We start from the raw sequence: 19,858 nt of genomic DNA, 5'->3' as shown, positions 1-19,858 counted from the left end.
GACAGGAATATACAGAAACACTGTCTAGAAAAACAAAGGGAGGAGGTGGGGTAGGAAACTGAGGCACAGAGCAGTGACAGAGCCAGGCCTGGACCAGGTTCCTAACTGCTCAGTACACTTGCCATAGCTAGTACTTCTCTTCCCCAGGGAGGTACAAAGGTGACTTTCCCCCTTCTCCTGTATCCCCCAGGGGTACACAGAAGCAAAGGCAGGAAGGAGGTGAGGATGAGCAGCCCAGTCCCACCACAGCCTGGTCTGGAAGAGGAGACTTCAGAATCCTGGCATCCTGGGAGTCAGGCCCCAACCCACCTTAAGGGTGGCTTCTGAAGTGTGTGAGCCCAGCCTACTCTTCGATCCCCCTCCCCCCCCCCCCCCCCCCCCCCGGCCCCCGACAGGGGCCTTGGATTTGTCTCCTCTCATTCACCCAGCTGTTGTGACACAGGCCTATGCCTACTCCTGGAGACACAGTGGAGATAGGACAGACGACATCAGCCCCCAAGAATTCAGCCAGTCCTGAGATAACAGCTAGACAGAGTTGGGGATTTTAGATATCCACCAAGGTTGGGTCTCTTCTCCAACCCTGGGGCTGTTTTTTTTTTTCTATTATTGTAAATATTTTGAGTGTGTAGGCAGGTAGTAACATGTTATAATTACACTCTTCCCCCTTCTGCAGTACTTGGAATCAAACTGGGGTTTCTTACATGTAGGCAAGCAAGCACTCTGTTGCCGAGCCTGAGACACACCCTGAGCTATAAGATGACCAGGGCTGAGCAATAGCACGGGTCTGAAAGGTTTCCAGAACTGAGAACTGCTTTCAAACATTCCAGACACCTGCTTGCTCCCGTGGCCGGCCTCTGGTCAGTAGATCCTTAGAATCACCTGGCTGAGGAAATTCCACACAATACCAATGCCTGGGGCTCTGCCCCCAACCAAATCACCCCCATTTGCCTGAGGTCTGCTGCTACTCACATCTGCCCTGTCCACAGGCAGCTGCTGAATGCCCCATGGCTGAGACTCGGAGGAGGAGCAAAATGAGAAATACCCTATTCATACTTAACAGTGCTCCAGCGGGAAGAGGGATTATTCAAGGACATGCTGGGTGAAGTCAAAGATACAGTCCAAATTAACTTCACCTGCCTGTTTGCTTTTTCTAGGTGCCAGTAGATGATCTGAATGTTATACATGAGGCCCCTCTTCTGTGTCTATTCAGGAGAGATACTGTATCAAGCAGCTGCTGCCAGAAGTTAGGACTTGTCAAGAAATGTTAATTTTATAAGAGTTTGGTCCCTGGGGGTGCAGGGGAGACTGCTGAAGAGATGTCACTGACCTGGAAATCGGAAGGTAAGAGGCATTTCCATCAGCTGCTGCCTCAGCAGCTGGCTCCCCATGTGCCGGCCTCACCCCTCATCCCTCACCCTTTCACCTCTGAAGCCGATGTTGCCCTGGGTTTAACCCTGCACTATGATTAAAGGGTTTCTCTCAGCCTGACCTGAGAAAAGGTCCCTCCCCTCTGTCTCTGCATGTTGTGGGTAAATCAGAGGCTCAGAGAAGCAGCAAAAAGGGCAACTGTGTGTTCCCACAGAAAGGAAAATACAATCAGGATGGTCATGGCTTATAGCTGCATAGTGTGTTCCAAAGATGGGCTTACCTCTTTCACTGAGGTCCCAGAGGGGTGGAGGGGGTGACTCGAGAACGGCAGGGTAACTATTTGCTGGGGCCCTACTTTGTGCTAGACACTACTTATGTTTACTGTGTTGGTTGTATTACCCCCTGTTGCAGCTTAACAAACTGCTACAGTTTTAGTGCCCTAAAACAGCACTGATACATCTTCCAGTTCTTCCTATGGCCACACATCTGCAATGTTTTTATTGCTCGTGCTGGCCTTGTAGCTAAGGATGTAGCTTGTGCCACCCTGATGGATTTATGTGGTGCAGGGGATCAAACTCCTGGGTTCAGGAATCCACTGAACTACATTCCCAGCCCCTCGCTTTTCCCAGTTTATAATGGATGGCGTACTCCTTAGCTGTTGACTCCTTTGAACTCAGCTGTAGAGTTTAACCTCCAGTCATTTAGGCACTTGCCTCTCGATTCCCTCATCAACATTTAGGGACCCTGTTATGCAGGGCCCACCTGGTGACTCATAAAACCTCCCACCTCAAGGTCAGATGAGCAACTTGATTCCATCTACAACCTGAATTACGCAAATAACACAGTTAGGCTGTGGTCATCTTTGTAGGGACATGACTCAACCTACCTCACGGTATCTCAGAATACACTCTTCCAGAATACAGAACTAGCCTGCTTTCTGCAGAAGAAGCAGGCTCTATAGTCAAGCAACTTGCCTACCACAAGGTAAACAAACATATGACATCTGGTCTACCCTGTCTACAATGGTCTACCCTGTCTACAAGTGCACTCCATGAAGTCACATTGCCTTTTTTCCAAAGGTATACTATTCAGAATACAGGTACAGTGAGTTGTGTAGCGTTTTATAATCAAATTGAAAAGGGGTCTTATCAACGAAGGGACTACAGGAAGAGGGTGGAACAGACTGCCCGGGACACTGTCTCTGGGACAGGCCACTGGGATGAGAAGGTCCTGACTGAAGTGCCAGCTGCCAGCAGGAAGGATGACTGCCTCTCTCCACACTCCTGAGAGGTAACCACAGCGAACTCTGCAGAACAGGGTGTGCCCTGTCCACAGAGCAAACATGTACACATTCCTCTTCTTCCTGGCCCCAGGAGCCCAAGAGGAAAGGCTGGCAGGCTACTGAGGACTTCAAATCTAAGCTAGTGACTCCAACAGCCACCACCCTGCCAAGCATCAATGTCAAGACAGGAGGTGTGTCCCAAAGGGAGGCAGGTCCCAGGACTGGATGTGCTATTTTCTGTCCCAAAGGACATACGGAAGCAGTAAACCAGGGCTCTCTAGGTCTTTCTTGCAAGGAGCCTGCCTGGCAGCTTGCTAGATATTTCTGGGAATGATCTAATTAAATATTAACTACTTGCAAAACTATGTCCCTACGTCCCTCACTAAGTCACTGTGAAGGCGGGCATACACAGATGCTGGCCTCAAACTCTCATCTACGAAAAAGTTGCTCTTGAGTGGGTGAGTCCTGAGAGACTCCTCCATACAAAGTTATGCTTCATGAATAACCCTTTTAATCCCTCAGAAACTCAGGGAGGGCAGGCAAGATGGCTAAGCAGGCAAAGGAGCTTACTGCCTTTTTGACATCCTGAGTTTGATTCCTGGAACCAATATGGGGAAAAGAGAGAACTCCTGTAAGTTGTCCTCTGACTTCCACACATACACACAATAAATAAATAAACATAATAAGAGTTTTAAAAGTGGGCAAAACAAGTCAAGAGAACTACCTTATTTACAAAAACCAACCACCAAACACTTGTGGTCCCGTATCAGAGATTGTCCCACTGACATTCAGGAAGGTTACCCTTGACATAATCATTTAAGCGGAAGATCAATGAACTTGACCTTTAAAATCCCATCTCCTCTCCTATCTCTTCCTGCAGCAATCTCTGCACCTGCTTAAAAGCAGGGGGAGAAAATTCTAAAACCCATTGAATAAATCAAGCTCTTGACAACACCCAGATTCTAAGTGCCAACAGTATTTCTCTCTAGGCTCTGCGAGTTTACTAGCACAATTAATTATGTATTAACGACTTCACATCAAACGCCATGTTTGTTCTTATGGTGGGTGATCCAGGCTGGACCAGACGGAGATCACACGGATAATCATTTGCAACCAGGTTGGTACTGGCACTGGGCAGCATGCTCCGAGTCCTCACGTCCTGAAGTTTATCACTATCACTGTCTATCAGAAGCACAAAGGTTAGACCTCACATTTTGTTGTTTCAAAACGAAAGCTAGTGTAGACTGCTTGTGTTAACTTGTTTTGAAAGCAACCGCAGGAGTCCTTGCTCTCTGCTCTGACCAAGGGGGAAGGAACTCGACAGTGGCACCCACAAATGCAAATGTCACCAACCTGCTTCAGATACAGGTGGGAGGAGTCTTTGGCTTCCTTTATTGCTAAAGCTTTTTTTTTTTTAAAGCAGCCATTTCGGTCTTGGCTGACTTAGTCTAGCAAATAAGTAGTGACACCCCCGCCCCCCACTCCCATGAATCCACCCAAGACTTAAGAACAGAGCAGAGTTTGTAAAGCAAAAAAGGAGCGAAGCAGACGTGTTGGTGGTGGTCGTCTGGAAGCAGGGGGATGAGGATTACACACACACACACACACACACACACACACACACACATAAACCAAAGCAACACCTGCACAGTGGGTCCCCAGAACCCATGCATAAACGAATGCGCATCAAGGGCCATTATTTAATTTTCCACGCCACCTTCTCAGGTCGGGCCCTCTCCTAGGAGAGCTGCGCGTGGGAGCGCAGGAAGGAGCCTGGGAAGTTTCCGTCTGTCAGGCGCCGGTGTTTAACGAGGGGGCGGCAGCCTATTTATAAGTGGGCCCCCGCGCGGGCAAACAAGTCTGGCGACAGACGTGAAACTTTTCACCCGGCAGATAGATAATAAGATACTGTGCGGCCGTGGCGACAGCTCGGGAGCGAAGCGAGCCGGGAGCTTCCCTGGAAAGGCGGCCGGGAGCTGAGGGCGCCCCGGGCCCCGCGCGGCCGTGCGCACCTGGGCCGCTCGCGTCCGCATCCCGGAGCCCAGCCCGGCTGGTGCGCGGCTTCCGGTCACCTGCGCCGCCCGGGGCCGCGGAGCCCGCAACCGTCCGCGCAGGGCCGAGCGCTCCGAGGGCCGCCGCCGCCGCCGTCGCCGCCACCGCCCGCCCAGCCCGTGCCCGCGCTCGCCTGCGTCTTGTCGAACTGCTCGCGCTCGGCCTCTAGGCTGTGGCCCGGCCTGCGGCTCAGCACCCGCGCCGGCACATTCTTGATGCTGTTCATGCTGCCGCCGCCGCCGACGACCGTGTCCCGTCCCGGCTCGGCTCCGAGCGAATGAGGCGTCACCGCCCGACTCCTGCCTAGGCACACGGAGGCCGCGCGCCGCGCCGCACGGGGAGGAGCCGCTGCCCCTCCCGCCAGTCACTCCGGCTGTCCAACCGAAGCCCCGCCCTCCCTGGCTCCGAACGCTCCGCCCCCGCTCCGCCCCCACCGGGTCTCGGGGACTCCTGACGTGCCCCGCCCACTGCATCCCTTAAGCAGCAGCCCCTAGGACGCCCGGTAGCCCCTGCGCGGTGCCCGCCGTGGTCCCTTAGGGTTTCCAGGGCACCCTGCCATTGCAACCCTCTGTCACCCAGAACGCTCTGCCCTGCACCCTTCCAGTCCCCCGGGACGCCTTACCCAGCACCCTCTGGTCCCCCGGGACTCCCTGAACCCCAAGACTCTGCATCCGCTTCGTTCCCGCGGGACTTCCTGGGAGTGCCCCCACGCACACCTGTCCTTGTCTCCTTGCACAATTCTAGCTCTCCAGGACTCCCCAACACACCAGCCCCCAATTCTGACAGCTCCAATGCAAGGACAAATACCCATTTAGCTTGGCTACATACCTTCTTACCGTCTCCCCAAACAAAGGAAAAAAAAATATCACATATGGTCTTTCTCTACACCTGTAGGGGGAAAACTGGAGCAAATTGAGTCTTGTCTCCTGAGTCTGATCTTTAATTTGTTGTTGTTGTTGTTGTGAGCCCAGCCATCTCTCTAGTCTTTGCTTTTTTGAGATGAAGTATCAACTACTTGAGATAGGAAATGCTGTCTTGAGTTAGACCCCTGACCGTCTGTCTCCCAGGTTAGGTGCCCTCTGAGGACTCAGATGGACCATTTCTTTCTCGTTGCTCATTCCCCAGTGTTGACATCCGCTCAACATGTCAGAGTTGGACAAGGCTGCCTTCACCACTAAGATATTAGCCATGCTTTATCTAATACCAGTCAATGAAAAGCTTCTTTGCCAAAATATAGAAAGTGACAACAGCTGATACCGAAAACCTACTTGCCAGGCACGGGGCTAAGCCCCTTATACACGTTATCTTGTCCCTAATCCTCGGCAATTCACTAAATAGGCATGATCCAAAGACACAACAAAGGGGCCGTTTTGCTCTGTGCTAGCTGTTTCTCAGACTCTTTTTCTCACATGAGACAAAAACCAGTTATCCTGTGATTTTCATACAAAAGGCCAGCCCCACTGGGTATAGACCATCTACTACAGTGGCCTGCCATTATCAAAAGTCCCCATTCTTCTTAGTCAATAGAGGCCATTACTGTGCGGGCACGGTGCTCAGCGTGCAGTCATCCCATTTAATCTTAAAGTTTTGGTGGTATTTTTGCAGACCAAGAAAAAAGGCTTAGAGCCTAGGTTCACACAATTGCAAAATGATGCCTTCAGGATGTGGTCGCAGATCTGCCAGGTTTCATACCACTGGGCTCTGACAAGCACAATACTGACTTGACGATGATACTGGAGTCCCTATGGCTCTTACAAGTCACCTATCTGCTCATGAGATTTTGAGTTGCTGAAGGTCAAGGTGGCCTTGTGTTAACCAGCACCTGCTTTCCAGCATTCTGCCTAGCAGGGCACCTGGCATATGACCACGCTTTAAAAAATGGATGTAAGGGACAACAACTTGGGTAAGTAAAGGTACTTGCTGCCAAGCTTGATGTTCCTGAGTCAACATCCAGGACCCACATGATGGAAGGAGCAAAATGATTCCTTCATGTTGTCCTCTGACCTTTAATTTCAAGCTGTGGCATGCACATGCACATAGACACAAAACAAACACATAAATAAAATTTAATTTAAAAAAGGACTGTGAGGGTAAGTGTGGGACCTTTAATTCCAGCATTTTCAAGGCAGGTGGCCTCTTGTGTAAATGAGACCAACCCAGTTTATATAGTGACTAAAAAAGAGGTGGCATATAAAATGAAGGTTTTGAAAGAATAAACCAACCCTAAAGAGTAGAAAACAGAATGAAGACCTTACTGTTAGCGTATGTTATAAATTAGCATTTCCGGGGAACAAAGATAGAAACTCCACTGCCTTGATTATTAAGGTTCATCTCCAGACATCTTTTTTTTTTATTTCCTTGCTTTTTCAAGACAGTGTTTCTCTGAGTAGCCCTGGCTGTCCTGAAACTCACTCTGTAGACCAGGCTGGCCTCAAACTCAGAAGTCCACCTGCCTCTGCCTCCTAAGTGCTGGGATTAAAGGCGTGCGCCACCACTGCCCGGCTCATCTCCAGACATCTTAAGCAGAGGGGCCTGGTCGTTGACTGGCTGTCACTAACTGGCTGCCACCCCCCCTTTTGGTAAATTGTAATCGTCGTTTAATTGTCCTGCAGAGGAATACAAATTAGACCCCATCAAGGAGAACTCAGGAAAACAGCAAAGTTTTTGGGGTTCACTGAAAAAGACTATATGCTGCAGTAGCTACCGCCTCGCTGACACACAGGCGCTATCCACCCAGCCCCTCTGCAGTTCCGTCTTGCGCCATCCTGGATTTTCAAGTCTACACCTTCATCATGCGCCTTCCAGAGCCTCAGGGACCTTGCACATGCTGTTAGTATACCTGGAATTCTCTTCCTGTTTGCCTGGTTGAGCGTCTGCTTACCTTGCAGCTAGGTTAGATGCTATTCTCTAGGGAAGCATTCCCTGGTCCCTCCACCCTGACCTATGTGTCAGCATCTCAACAGTCTATTTCATAACACCAGTCTTCCACGTGATTACTTAAGGTCTCTGTTCCCTACTAGAGTGCAAGCAGGGCATACCCAGCTATCTCCCATGGCCTCCAAAGCTGCCCAGTGCACTCACAAGGAATTAGTATGTGAGGAGTACCAGGGGTTGAATCCAGGGCCTCGTGCATGCTGGGAAAGCATTCTAACCATGAGCTCTATCTCCAGCCATCTTTTTACTTTGTTTTGAAGTCAGGTCTCACTAGAGCAGCTTGAGATGGAACTGAACTCATTCTGTACCCTAAGCTAGCCATCCTTGGGCCTGGCCTCCCCTAGTAGATGGGATTGCAGATCCTTTCTGTGTTTTAAGCATTACTTGGCTGGAGAACCCATAGATCCTCCTTAACAAGGTTGACTCGTGCTGCCGCTCGATAGACCCTTTTGGAAGGCCACCCCAGCTTAACCCTGATGCATGGATCTGGCATCTTGGTTGATTTTGTTCACCGATTAGGATGTGGGGGTTGCTGACTAGAATCATTCTCCTGGAGGCTTAAGTGGTGGACCTTCCTGCAGTGTGCCGAACCAAAATCACACCAACAGCGTGAAGGGAAAAGAAGCTACAGGTATTACTCTAGTAAGAGGCTTACAAGTCAGGGCCATAGAAGAAACGATGGGTCACTGTTCAGAGTGTGACAAGGCTTCTATGACTCGTCATTCTCCAGTGCTGGGACGACAGAAGTCTACTACCCTGTGGCTCACCCGTGGGCTCATACCACAGTCTCTGTTCTAAGCATTCTCTTGGCACTTTCTGGGTGAAACTGTTTTAAGTGTTTATGTGTAATCTTGATTCAGAATTCCTTTTGGAGGGGGTGTTTCTATTTCTGTTTAAAAAGTCTGTTCACAAATTCTAAGAATACCCTGTATCAGTCTTTTCCAATGCTGAGATCATTTCTGGCAGGAGAATTAGAGTATAATTCAGTTGCCTCCTAATATGTTGGTTTTAGAGATGATAATGACAAAATGCAAATCCCAAAGGCTAGTTTATTGTGCAACTCTTTGCAACACACGAGAAACTGCTCAGATTTAAAAAATAACATGTCAGGGCTGGTGAGATGGCTCAGCAGGTAGGAGCACTGACTGCTCTTCTGAAGGTCCTGAGTTCAAATCCCAGTAACCGCATGGTGGCTCACAACCATCTGTAATGGGACCTGACACCCTCTTCTGGTGCATCTGAGGACAGCTACAATGTGCTTATTTATAAGAATAAATAAATATTTGGGCCAGAGCGAGCAGGGACTGAGCAAGCAGGGTTGACCGGAGCAAGTGGAGCCGACCAGAGCGAGCAGCTATCCTAAAAAAATGAAAGTCAATTCCCAATAACCAGATGAAGGTTCACAACTATCTGTACAGCTACAGTGTGTACTCATATGCATAAAACAAATAAATAACTCTTTAAAAAAATAACATGTCAAGACAGAAAAGTTGATCATATTAAAATTTGCCATTCTAAATTTCATGTTAATTCATAATAATCTTGTTGGGTCAGAAGAGGGTACGGGTGACATACAGGTGGTAGACTTCTGTCATCCCAGGACTGGAAAAGCTGAGGCAGGGGAGCCACAAGTTTGAGCCAGCTTGGTATATATAGGTGTTATAGATATTTCAGGCCTATGAAGTAAAATTATACTTAGCTATAAAATAGTGTTCAAATCCTGTTCTACCCTACTTTTTCCTATGGAGCATGTAATTGTTCCCTGTTATGGGACAAGTGGAGAAGCAGCCATGAGCCTATCATACAGAGCAGGAAAAGTTTACTCTCTGGATTCTCAGTTTGGAACCTGGCCTCTCCAAGGGCATTCTGGGCTTCTTGCTTGGCAAGCGCTGGTTCAGAATCAGCTCTCATTCTTAGTCTGGCTCAGTACAACCAGTCTAAAGAGAAACCAAGTATTTATAGAGGGTGCCAGCCTCACCCAGTTTCTTTTCAGCACCCTCCTTACAAAGGTGAGCTGAATGGCCTCCCCGCCCCACCATGAAAATCATCTGGGAAGGACCCTGAAGCCTCTAACAAAGGGGCATTGACCCAGCACAGTACAACCTTCCTCTGCAGTGATTAAGAGACATTCACTTGCCAGGCTGCATTTCAAATTCCTTGTGAGCCTGGCAATGGTGGTGCACACCTTTGATACCAGCACTCAGGAGGCAGAAGCAAGCAGATCTCTGTGAGTTTGAGGCCAGCCTAGTCTATAGAGCTAGTTCCAGGACAGCCAGGGCTTCACAAAGGCACCCTGTCTGGAAAAGCCAAAAAGACTGATTAAATAAATAAATACATAAATACCTTCCTTGTTTTAGTCCTGTATAGTAAAAGGAAACCAAATAAAATATTTTTTATTGTTAAAAATATTTTTATTGAATGAAACTGGTCAATTATGGTGGAAAGGATAGAGGCAAATAGTATAATCTTTTTTTAGAAAAATTAAATTACAAGAAAAATAGAATTTTTAGTCTTCAGTATTCTCTTTAAAATCCATATAAAACTTGATCTTTCAGCAAGCACTGTCCTGTGTAAGTGAACTGTCTACTACAGAGCCAGGCAAGACACAGCTGTCGCCTGAGGACAGATGGCCTTGACTACTAACACCCGAGGTAACAGTGTCCTGTTACAAACTTTACACAGTCTCATCTCCTGCCCATCACTACAACCAGAAAAGAAGAAAGACTGTGTCACATACAGGAAGCTGACTTTTGGGGATTTATGGTTACAATGTGAATATGCACATAGACTTTAAGGAGGCAGACAGCTAAAGTGGTGTTTTACACACAGTGTATCGGATACTCCAGGGATGCTGTTAAAGGTTTCTGCGTCTTCACAGTCTTGTTTTTGTCTTTTCCTTTTAGCGTATTTCTAAATGCATGTGTAGAGTAAGGAAGGCCTCATTTCTTAGGCATGAAAATTATTTTTTACACAAAAAAAAATGGTTCATCAAAAAACAAAATCTAGAAGCTTTAAGAAGTGAGCTTTGAGTGTCTCCTCTCCTTTGCTCTAGAGGCTGCTCTGTAGGAGTCGCAGTCCTCTTTATCTTCAGGTGACTGTATGGTGTCCACTTTCTGCCTTCCACAGAGAATCCTGTTTCTGGAGAAAACAAAAGCAGTCAACAATGGAAGTGGATCAGACAGGATGGTGCTGAGACCCTGACTAAGGCCTGCCAATGCAGTGAGAGCTGGGGCAGGAGGGATGGTGGAGGTGGGCGGGGCAAGCTGCCTTGCCTTCTACTGAGAAGGCTCTGGTGCTTAAGGGACGGCCCCAGTAGCACCCACACCATGGAATTCATTGAACTTCACTTGGAGGGAAGGTCTGACAGAATCAAACAACACAACAAGGTGCTTCCTGGGCGACAGACATACAGAAGCAACGTTCAAATGTAAATTTAGATGGCTTATTTTCTGGGTCAGAGTCTCACTTATGTAGCCTAGGCTATCTCCAACTCCTCATCTTTCTTCCTCAGTTTCCCAAGTTCCCAAGCGCTAGGATTACTTTTTGAGGGAGGATCTTGCTAGGTTGATCAAACTTGTGATTCTCCTGCATCAGCCTCTCCATAGGAATTATAGACTGTGCCAGATGGCCCAAATAAGATTTTTTTTTTGTATGTGTGGCGGTGGGGAGGGAGGTCAAGACAGGGTTTCTCTGTGTATCCCTGGCTGTCCTGGAACTCACTCTGTAGACCAGGCTAGCACAGAACTCAGAGATCTACTTTCCTCTGCTTCCTGAGTGCTGGGATTAAAGGACTATGCCACCACTTCCCAGTTAAGATGAAAATTTTCAAAATTGGATGGATATACTAACTTCCTTAGATTTAAAATTATCAGTATAGAGAACAAAATTTTTTTTATTTATATTTCTCTTACAAGTAATCGGCATTCTACTCACATTAATTACAGTAAAACAAATCAGGCAAAAGAGAAACAATACTGGGTCAGATGGATGTGTGGCCTTGACTCTCCATTATTGACATTCCTAGTTACTTATTAATATCAATTGTGATACAGGGTGAGACAAGCAAAGGTGACCTACACATGACCACAGTGAATGTCCAAGTTGACTTTGTCTCTTTCAATGACTGACAATGCTGGTTTTTTCATCTGGCTCTTCTGAAACTTCTAATTTCTAGAAAAAACAATTCCAAAATTAGTCTCCATGTTAAAGAAATTTAAAAATACTTTAGACAACTAAACACAAATATCTTTAAGACCTTAGGGGGACTGGAAAGATGGTTTCGAATAGAACCATTTGCTGAGCAAGCCTGACAACCTGAATTTGATACCTGGAAGGAGAGAACCAACTCCCTGACCAACCACACAGATGCTATACCACGTGTGCACACACACACACACACACACACACACACGCACGCACACACACACACACACACACACGAGTGCACACGCACACACGCATGCACGCGCACACACACACACACTTACACTCTACTAAAAACCCTGATGTTCTTGTCTTTGGGGAACATTTCACTGTGTTTTGTTTGCAGCTGGGCTAGCCTAGTTCAGATTCTCCTTGCTCAGTCTCCATGTATTTGAACTATAGGTACTCACCACAGTGCCGGGTTTACAAAGTCTTTTTGTTGTCATTCTTTCTTAACTTATTGGTATGGTTTTGTGTGTGTGTGTAAAAGCACATATCATGGCATGTATTTTTGCTGGTCAGAAGACAACTCTTGGGAGTTGGTTCTCTCCTGCCACCAGTGGGATCCAGGGACAGGGAAAAAACTTAGGTTTCACTCTTGCTGGTGAAAGTCTTTACTGGCTGAGCCATCTCACCAGCCCATCATTTTGTTGCCATTTTAAAAGTTTTTTTTTTTTAATTACCTGTACTTATTTGTGTGTATGTATGTGGCATGGGACTTAACTCAGAATGTCAGTTTAGGCAACAAAAGTCTCTACCCAGACCTACACAGCCACCTCAATAGTTCTTTTTTTGTTGCTGTTGTTTTGTTTTGTTTTGTTTTGTTTTGAGACAGGGTTTCTCTGTGTAGCCCTGGCTGTCCTGGAACTCACTCTGTAGACCAGGCTGGCCTCAAACTCAGAAATCCACCTGCCTCTGCCTCCCAAGTGCTGGGATTAAAGGCGTGCGCCACCACTGCCTGGCTTCAATAGCTCTTTGTTTTTTCCTCTCTCTCTCTCCCTCTCCACCTCTTCTTTCTTTACTTATTGTCTTTTTGAGATAGGATCCCTCTATGTAGCTCTTGCTATCCTAGAACTCACTATGTAGGCAAGGCTGGTCTCTAACTCACAGAGATCCTCTTGCTTCTGCCTCCAGAGCAGTGGATTAGAGGTGTGCACATCACTTCCAGCTTAATGTTTATTTTATTATTTGCTTGCATGTTTGTTTTGAGGAGGGTCTTGATATACAGCTGTGGCTGGTCTGGAACTTGCTATGTAGACAAGACTGTACGATATGGTGTAGAATACATACATAGAAACACTCATACACATAAAATAGCAATAAATATATCTTTTTAAAAATACAAATGTAGCCAGGCAATGATGGTGCATGACTTTAATACCAAAACTGAGGAGGCACAGGCAGAGAGACCTATAGAGATGAATGGGCTTGTAATCTCAGAACTGGAGAGGCAGAGAAAGGTGGATCACTGACCAGCCAGCAGACTAGCCTACTTGGTGAGTTCTGGGATTAAAGGTATGTGCCCCCTTGCCTGACAACTTTTTTTCTCTTCTCTTCTCTTGTCTTCTCTTGTCTTCTCTTCTCTTCTCTTCTCTTCTCTTCTCCTCTCTTCTCCACTCTTCTCTTCTCTCTCTCTTCTCTTTTCTCTCTCTCTCTCTCTCTCTCCCTCCCTCCCTCCCTCCCTCCCTCCCTCCCTCCCTCTCTTTCTCTCTCTCTTTGTCTCTCTCTCTCTCTCTTTTTCTTTTTTTGAGACAGAGTCTCACCATGTAGCCCAGGCTGGTCTTGAACTCATGATCCTCTCACATCTGCCTCCCTGGTTTTGAGATTACATGCACAATTTTTTTTCCAAGACAGGGTTTCTCTGTATAGCCCTGGCTGTCCTGGAACTCACTCTGTAGACCAGGCTGGCCTCGAACTCAGAAATCTGCCTGCCTCTGCTTCCCAAGTGCTGGAATTAAAGGCGTGCGCCACCACTGCCTGGCATCACAAATCTTAAATTCATACATTAAATGTCTAGTCCTGTGCATTAGTCATAGTGCCAAGCTCCATTTAGGGTTGAGGTGCCCCCATTCTCATTTCCAATAAGGGGCTGCCTGTGGCCAGCAGGACTGCAATTTACTCCCCTCCCCCTTTTGTTCTGGTCAAGTTTTAAATTACTGGAAGTCTGTTGTTGTTGTTGTTGTTGAACAGTTACTCTGGTTTAACAGACCAAATAATATTTAAAACAACAACAAAAATGACACTGGGCCAGGGAGATATCTTTAGCAGTTAAAAGTTCCTGATGGCACGAGCTGCAGCACAGCACACCCACTCACCACGGACACTCCACAGAACAGTGCTGAATAGTGTAACAAGGAGTGCGGTCTATACCTTTGCTTTGCACCCTGCTAGGAACAGTTACAGTCCCTGTCCAATGCGAACTAAAAGTTCCAAGGTGAACCTGGAACTATGCCATCTCCTACCCATGCAGAAGTCACAAATGGCACTGCATGTTAAAGGGTCAGAAGCCTTGCTGTTTCCTGCAGGAAGATGAATCTCTGGAGCTCTCCAGTGTGGCAGGAGAGTGTCTCTTCCACAGAAAGGCTAAATTACTACCCATTAGCTCCCAATGGTGACACCTCAGAAAGGCACACAGGAGACACAAAACTTTACTCTGCTTCCTTGTTGCAAAAACAAGAATATTTTCATAAAATCGTTTGCTTTTCCTGTTTTTAGCTTTAACAAGTTCAAAGGCACGGGGAAGGAGTATATGGAGCTTGTTGCCAAGTACATTTCTGCTGTTTAAATTCCGTTTCCAACATCTCCAGAATCAGCTAATCCATCTGCAAATATATTCTGTCTGGAGCCAGTGTTGTTTGTTTGTTTGTTTTCCAACTAACTGATTTTCTGATTCTGGCTGTGGAATGCTGATCAAAGGATTTAATCTCCTTCCTTCATCTATAAAGTGAAGGGTTGGGATTATAGATTTCTTCTGGGTCTTTCCAACTCAAAAATTCTCTCAACCCAAGTTTTTGCCAGCCTCACAGAGCTTCGATATAGATATGAGGTCCCCTCCGCTGCATTTTCCTCTCAATTCCATTCAAAGTCGTTACTGAGCAGTGTCTGTAGCAGTGATCAGCCACTGTGAGCCATGATAGAAACTGATGGAGATACACAGACACGCAGCCCACACCACAGAGGCCAAAGTGAGGGCGCTCTGGGTTATATCTGAGATAGCAGATAGGATCTCACAGAAACCCAATGCCCTCTTCTGGCCTCTTTCAGCACTGGACAGACATAATACAGGCTGGCAAAACACATAAAAACAATCCTTTAAAAAATACAGTTGTGAGCCAGGCAGTGGTTGCACACACCTTTCATTCCAGCACTCAGGAGGCAAAGGCAGGCAGAGAGTTCTGAATTCCAGGCTAGCCTGGTCTACACAATGAGTTCCAGGACAGCCAGGGCTACATAGAGAAACCCTGTCTACAAAACAACAACAACAAAAATACAAGTGTGTTAGAGTTGGCTTGTAATCTCAGAGCTGGGGAGGCAGAGAGAGGTAGATCACTAACCAGCTACACTGGTCTACTTGGTGAGTTCTTGTAGGAGACCTTGTCTCAAAAACTGGTAGGTAGCACCTGAGAACACCACCTAGCATTGTCCTCTGACCCCTGCCAGCATGTCTACACACAGCCTTTGCACTCCCAAATGTACACACAGCCATACAATGTGGTAGTAATTGGAACTAAGAAGAATAAAGCACCAATGTCCCAACAACATAAATGATTCTCAAAATATCAAGGAAAAAGCTGAAGTACACAGGCTGGAGGAGGCCCATGTTGGTGACTGCATTATCACAATGCTCCGCAACAGGCATAACTAGTCTGCAGTGATAAAAATCAGAGCATATGGAATGAGTACAGAGGCACTTCCTGCTCAGGGACTCCCTCTGATGGAGGAGCTCCTCTTCATGGTTCACGTGCATAACAACACTTACTGAAGCAGCATGAGTTTTACTACTTTTTCATCAAAACAGCAGGGAAGACACTGAAGACATCGTGTGTGTGTGTGTGTGTGTGTGTGTGTGTGTGTGTGTGTGTGTGTGTGCGCGCGCGCGCGTGTGCGTGCATGTGTTGTGTACTTATGTATACAGGTGTGAATGCTCACACATGTGACTAAAGGCCAGAGAAGGACATGTCCAGCTCTCGCCCTGTCATATATCCTTTGAGACTGAGTCCCTCGATGATTCGAGAGCTAGGCTGGCAGCCAAAACGCCTCAGGATCCTCCTGTCTCTGACTCCCACAGTACTAGAGTTCAGAGCATACATCCACACTTGGCTTTTTATGTGGGTGCTAGGAATTTTAACTCAGGTCCTCATGCTTATATAACAAGCACTCTTTGTACTGGGCCGTCTCCCCAGCCCCACATTAAAATAATTCTTTTTTTTTGTTTGTTTGTTTGTTTTTTTCAAGACAGGGTTTCTCTGTATAGCCCTGGCTATCCTAGAACTCACTCTGTAGACCACGCTGGCCTCGAACTCAGAAATACGCCTGCCTCTGCCTTCCAAGTGCTGGGATTAAAGGCATGCACCACCACTGCCCGGCCTGGCATATGTCTTTAATCTCAGCATTAAGGAGGCAGAGGCAGGCAGCTCTCTATGAGTTAGGAGCACAGGGCAGCCTGGTCTCCATACTAATTTCAGGCTAGCCAGAGTTAAGGGTAAAACCCTGTCTCAAACAAACACACAAAAATAAACAAATGTAAAAAAAGAGAAAAGAGCGGGGCAGTGGTGGCACATGCCTTTAATCCCAGTCGGGGATACATAGAAAGACTCAGTCTGAAAAACACTATATTGAATTAGTATTTTACTCTTAGGTTAATTGTAAGACAGAATTTATATAAATCATCTGAGCCAAGCAGTGGTGGCACACACCTTTAATCCCAACAGTACTTGGGAGGCAGAGGCAGGCAGATTTCTGAGTTTGAGGCCAGCCTGGTCTACAGAGTGAGTTCCAGGACAGCCAGGGCTATACGGAGAAATCCTGTCTTCAAAAAACCAAAAAAATTAAATAAATAAAAAATAAAACAAATAAACAAATAAAAAGAAATGAAAGGAAAAAGAAAAGAAAAGAAGAAAAAAGAAAAGAAACTTTGTGTGTTTTAAAACATCTCCAAGAATGCGGGTGGCTGGTAAGGTACTTGCTACCTAAGGCCCTAGCTTCCATTTACAGTAGCAAAAAACCAAAAACCAACTGTCTACCCTCAGAAATCCCACAGATTAGAAAGAAGTAGTTTGGAACAGTGACCATTTTTGATTTGGTCTCTCTAGACCTCACAGCACAGTAGTACCATTTCTGACTCCTGCGCACTGTGTCTCTCTTCTTGAAACCTTCATTCTATCAGAACGTCACCTCCCATATTCAGATCCTATTGCTATGGGGCTCAAGAAAAGGGAATCCAGGCTGGGGACATAGAGCAGTAGGTGCTGCCCCACAAGCACGAGGACCTGAGCTTGATCCCCAGCGCCCACAGGGATAGACCTTGTGTCAGACAACAAAGCAGATAACTCCTGAGCAACACTGAGGTTGTCTTCTGGCCTAGAAAACTCACACTCACACACACACACACACACACACCTCCCTAAACATACAACTATACCTACACATTTTTTTTTTTAAGAGAAAGAAAAGGGAACGCACACTTCTGTTGAGATTCTCACAGCTGATGGGTAGCAGTGTGCTCAGCTCCAGATCCGTGACCATCTGCCGAGACTCAGCCAGCAGGCGCTGGAGTTTACTTGTAGGAGAAAAGTCATCCTGAAAAAACAATTCAGGTCACAACTGTGAGAGACATTTCTAAGTGTTTTTGCACAATCACAACTTACACAGACGTTAACTCTGTCAACAGCGACATCAGTATTATTAAATGTACCCAATTCCTTTCATTTCTTACAACCTACTTAATGAAATAATGCAACATTAACAGAACCCACTATGACTAATTATATGAAAAGATTCTTAGACATTATTTGGCTTTCCTAAATACAAACTTCAAGCCAGGTGGGTATGGTAGCACACACCTTTAATTCCAGCACTCAGTAGGCAGAAGCAAGCAGATCTCTGAGTTCAAAGCTAGCCTAGTCTACCTAATGAGTTCTAGGCCAGCCAGGACTACATAGTGACACTTTGTCTTAAAAAAAAAAAAGTCAAGTCATAATTAGCAGGTCTAAGTAACTATAAACAGAACCTTGACACTGAAGGCATGTGGGCTTTTAGAATATGTGGAGATGTACTTTAATCTGGCTATTTTATTTGTATTGGTTTTTTCTTTGAGGGTAAAGATCAGAAGACAAGATAAAAGAGTCAATTCTCTCTCTCTTTTTTTTTTAAATGTATAGGCCAGGCTGGCCTCAAACTTGTGATCCTCCTATCTCTGCTTCCTTCAGTAAATCCTACCAGTGTCTGCCACCACAACTGGCAAAAGAGTCAATTCTTAAGCAGAAAATGGTAAGAGTCTGTACTCTTACCAAACTCAGGTTGTCAGGTGTAGTGGCAAGCACCTTTACCCCCTCTCTGAGCAATCTAGATGGCCTCTAATTTAAAATAGGACATGTGTGTACTTTGTATGTGGAGAGAGTGCTGCATGGCATGAGGTCAGAGAACAATGTTGCAAAGCCAGTTTTCTATGTGTACGCAGTGGATCAGGTGATTGGATTCAGTTTGTCAGGCTTGCTGTGATTGCCTTTACCCTAAACCACAACACCCTACAATCAAATAAATAAATGTAAAAGGAGGGAGCTTGGTTTTGGTTTCTTGAGACTGGCATTTCACTCTGTGGCCCAGGCTGGTCTGGACTTCACAGTTACCCTGTCCCTGTCTGCAGTCAGGGTTACAGGTATGCACTACAACTTCTACCCTGTTTTCCTTTCCTTTCCTTTCTACCAGACATGTGCAGGAAAAAAAAGGAAATAAAAATTTTGAAAAACTGTTTGATCAAAGCTTACTATTCTCACCTACTATTCAAAATCAGACAGCAAAACATTTTTTTTTAATTTTTAATTTTTTTTTTTTTTTACTGTATAGACCAAGCTGGCCTCAAACTCACAGAGATCTGCCTGCTCTGACTCTGTCTTCCCAGTGCTGAGATTAAAGGTAAGCCTAGCTAGTTTTCTTTTCCTTTAACCTTTAGAAAAAGAAGGAAAATGTAGGTGTGGTGGCTCGTATCTGTAATACAAGCACTGATAAGGGAGCCTCTGTTAGAAAAAAGAAAAAGAGGAAGAGGAGGAGGTGGTGGATGCTGAAGACCTGGGGGTGCTGCACACTTATAATCCTAGCATTTGGGCAACAAAGAAGTTCAAGCCTGTCCTTAGCTACATGGCTGGCCATCCTGGGCTCCATGACCATCCTGGGCTCCATGAGACCTCCTTTCAAAATAAAAACAAACAAACAAAAAACCCGAAACATATATACACAGAACAGAAAAGGAGGTAAAAAATGTATAAAACATTCTTTAATTAGAGAAAGTGCCCATCCTGCCATAGTCCCTGAATCCTGAATCAGTAAGATGCTGGAAGAGAACACAACACGTATGCATATGCACAAGTACACATGCACACACACTTGCACATGACAGGAGAGTGGAGGAAAGCTATGTCCTGTGATCTACCCATTATCATCAGCAGAATGGAGATTGTGCTGTACTCCAGCCTGGAGCAGGCTATCTAGACCTTAAGTGCTTGCCACAGTTGGGCCTTAAGCCCAGGTGGAGTCTTCCACCTTGGGGCATCTGCAGTTTCCTATAGGAGCAGACTGCCGGCTAAGCTTGCTTTGTAACATATAATCCAGCTGAAACAAAGGATGGATCCGTGGACTCTCCCTATATAAATACAGTGCTGAAAATTAAACTTTGAGTCTTGATCAGAACCTTTGTTCTTTTTCATTTCCTGCCCTCCTTTCAGGTAACCCAGTTCTCCATGGCTGCTGGACAGCTACAGGAGACTTCAATCTTCCTAGCTTTTCTTTTCTTTTCTTTCTTTT

The 19,858-nt window shown here is 46.1% G+C and overlaps 2 protein-coding genes across 13 annotated transcripts in view; both read right to left on the bottom strand.

Moving 5' to 3' along the window:
- Hip1r (huntingtin interacting protein 1 related) overlaps nt 1–5,099 on the bottom strand; it is a 28,929-nt gene extending 23,830 nt beyond the window's left edge. Inside the window, exon 1 of the mRNA XM_031337887.1 lies at nt 4,836–5,099. Coding sequence (XP_031193747.1) covers nt 4,836–4,928 — 93 coding nt within the window. The 5' untranslated portion in view covers nt 4,929–5,099. The remainder of the gene's footprint in view (nt 1–4,835) is intronic.
- Nucleotides 5,100–10,023: 4,924 nt separating this feature from the next.
- Ccdc62 (coiled-coil domain containing 62) overlaps nt 10,024–19,858 on the bottom strand; it is a 42,337-nt gene continuing 32,502 nt past the window's right edge. For 7 of the 12 annotated variants that reach the window (XM_031337869.1, XM_031337871.1, XM_031337881.1 and 4 more), the window contains 3 exons: nt 17,522–17,638; nt 11,714–11,799; nt 10,024–10,774 (listed from right to left, as the gene is read on the bottom strand). In XM_031337869.1, the coding sequence (XP_031193729.1) occupies nt 10,648–10,774; nt 11,714–11,799; nt 17,522–17,638 (330 nt within the window). In that variant the 3' untranslated portion in view covers nt 10,024–10,647. Of the gene's footprint in view, nt 10,775–11,713; nt 11,807–17,521; nt 17,639–19,858 lie in introns of those variants that run through there. The other 5 variants (XM_031337870.1, XM_031337873.1, XM_031337874.1 and 2 more) reach the window with 5 other exon arrangements.

Source organism: Mastomys coucha, unplaced genomic scaffold, assembly GCF_008632895.1.
Source record: "Mastomys coucha isolate ucsf_1 unplaced genomic scaffold, UCSF_Mcou_1 pScaffold22, whole genome shotgun sequence".
In the NCBI taxonomy this organism is placed as follows: domain Eukaryota; kingdom Metazoa; phylum Chordata; class Mammalia; order Rodentia; family Muridae; genus Mastomys; species Mastomys coucha.
Note: the sequence above shows the minus strand (reverse complement) of the source record. Positions and strands in the feature narration are given on the sequence as shown.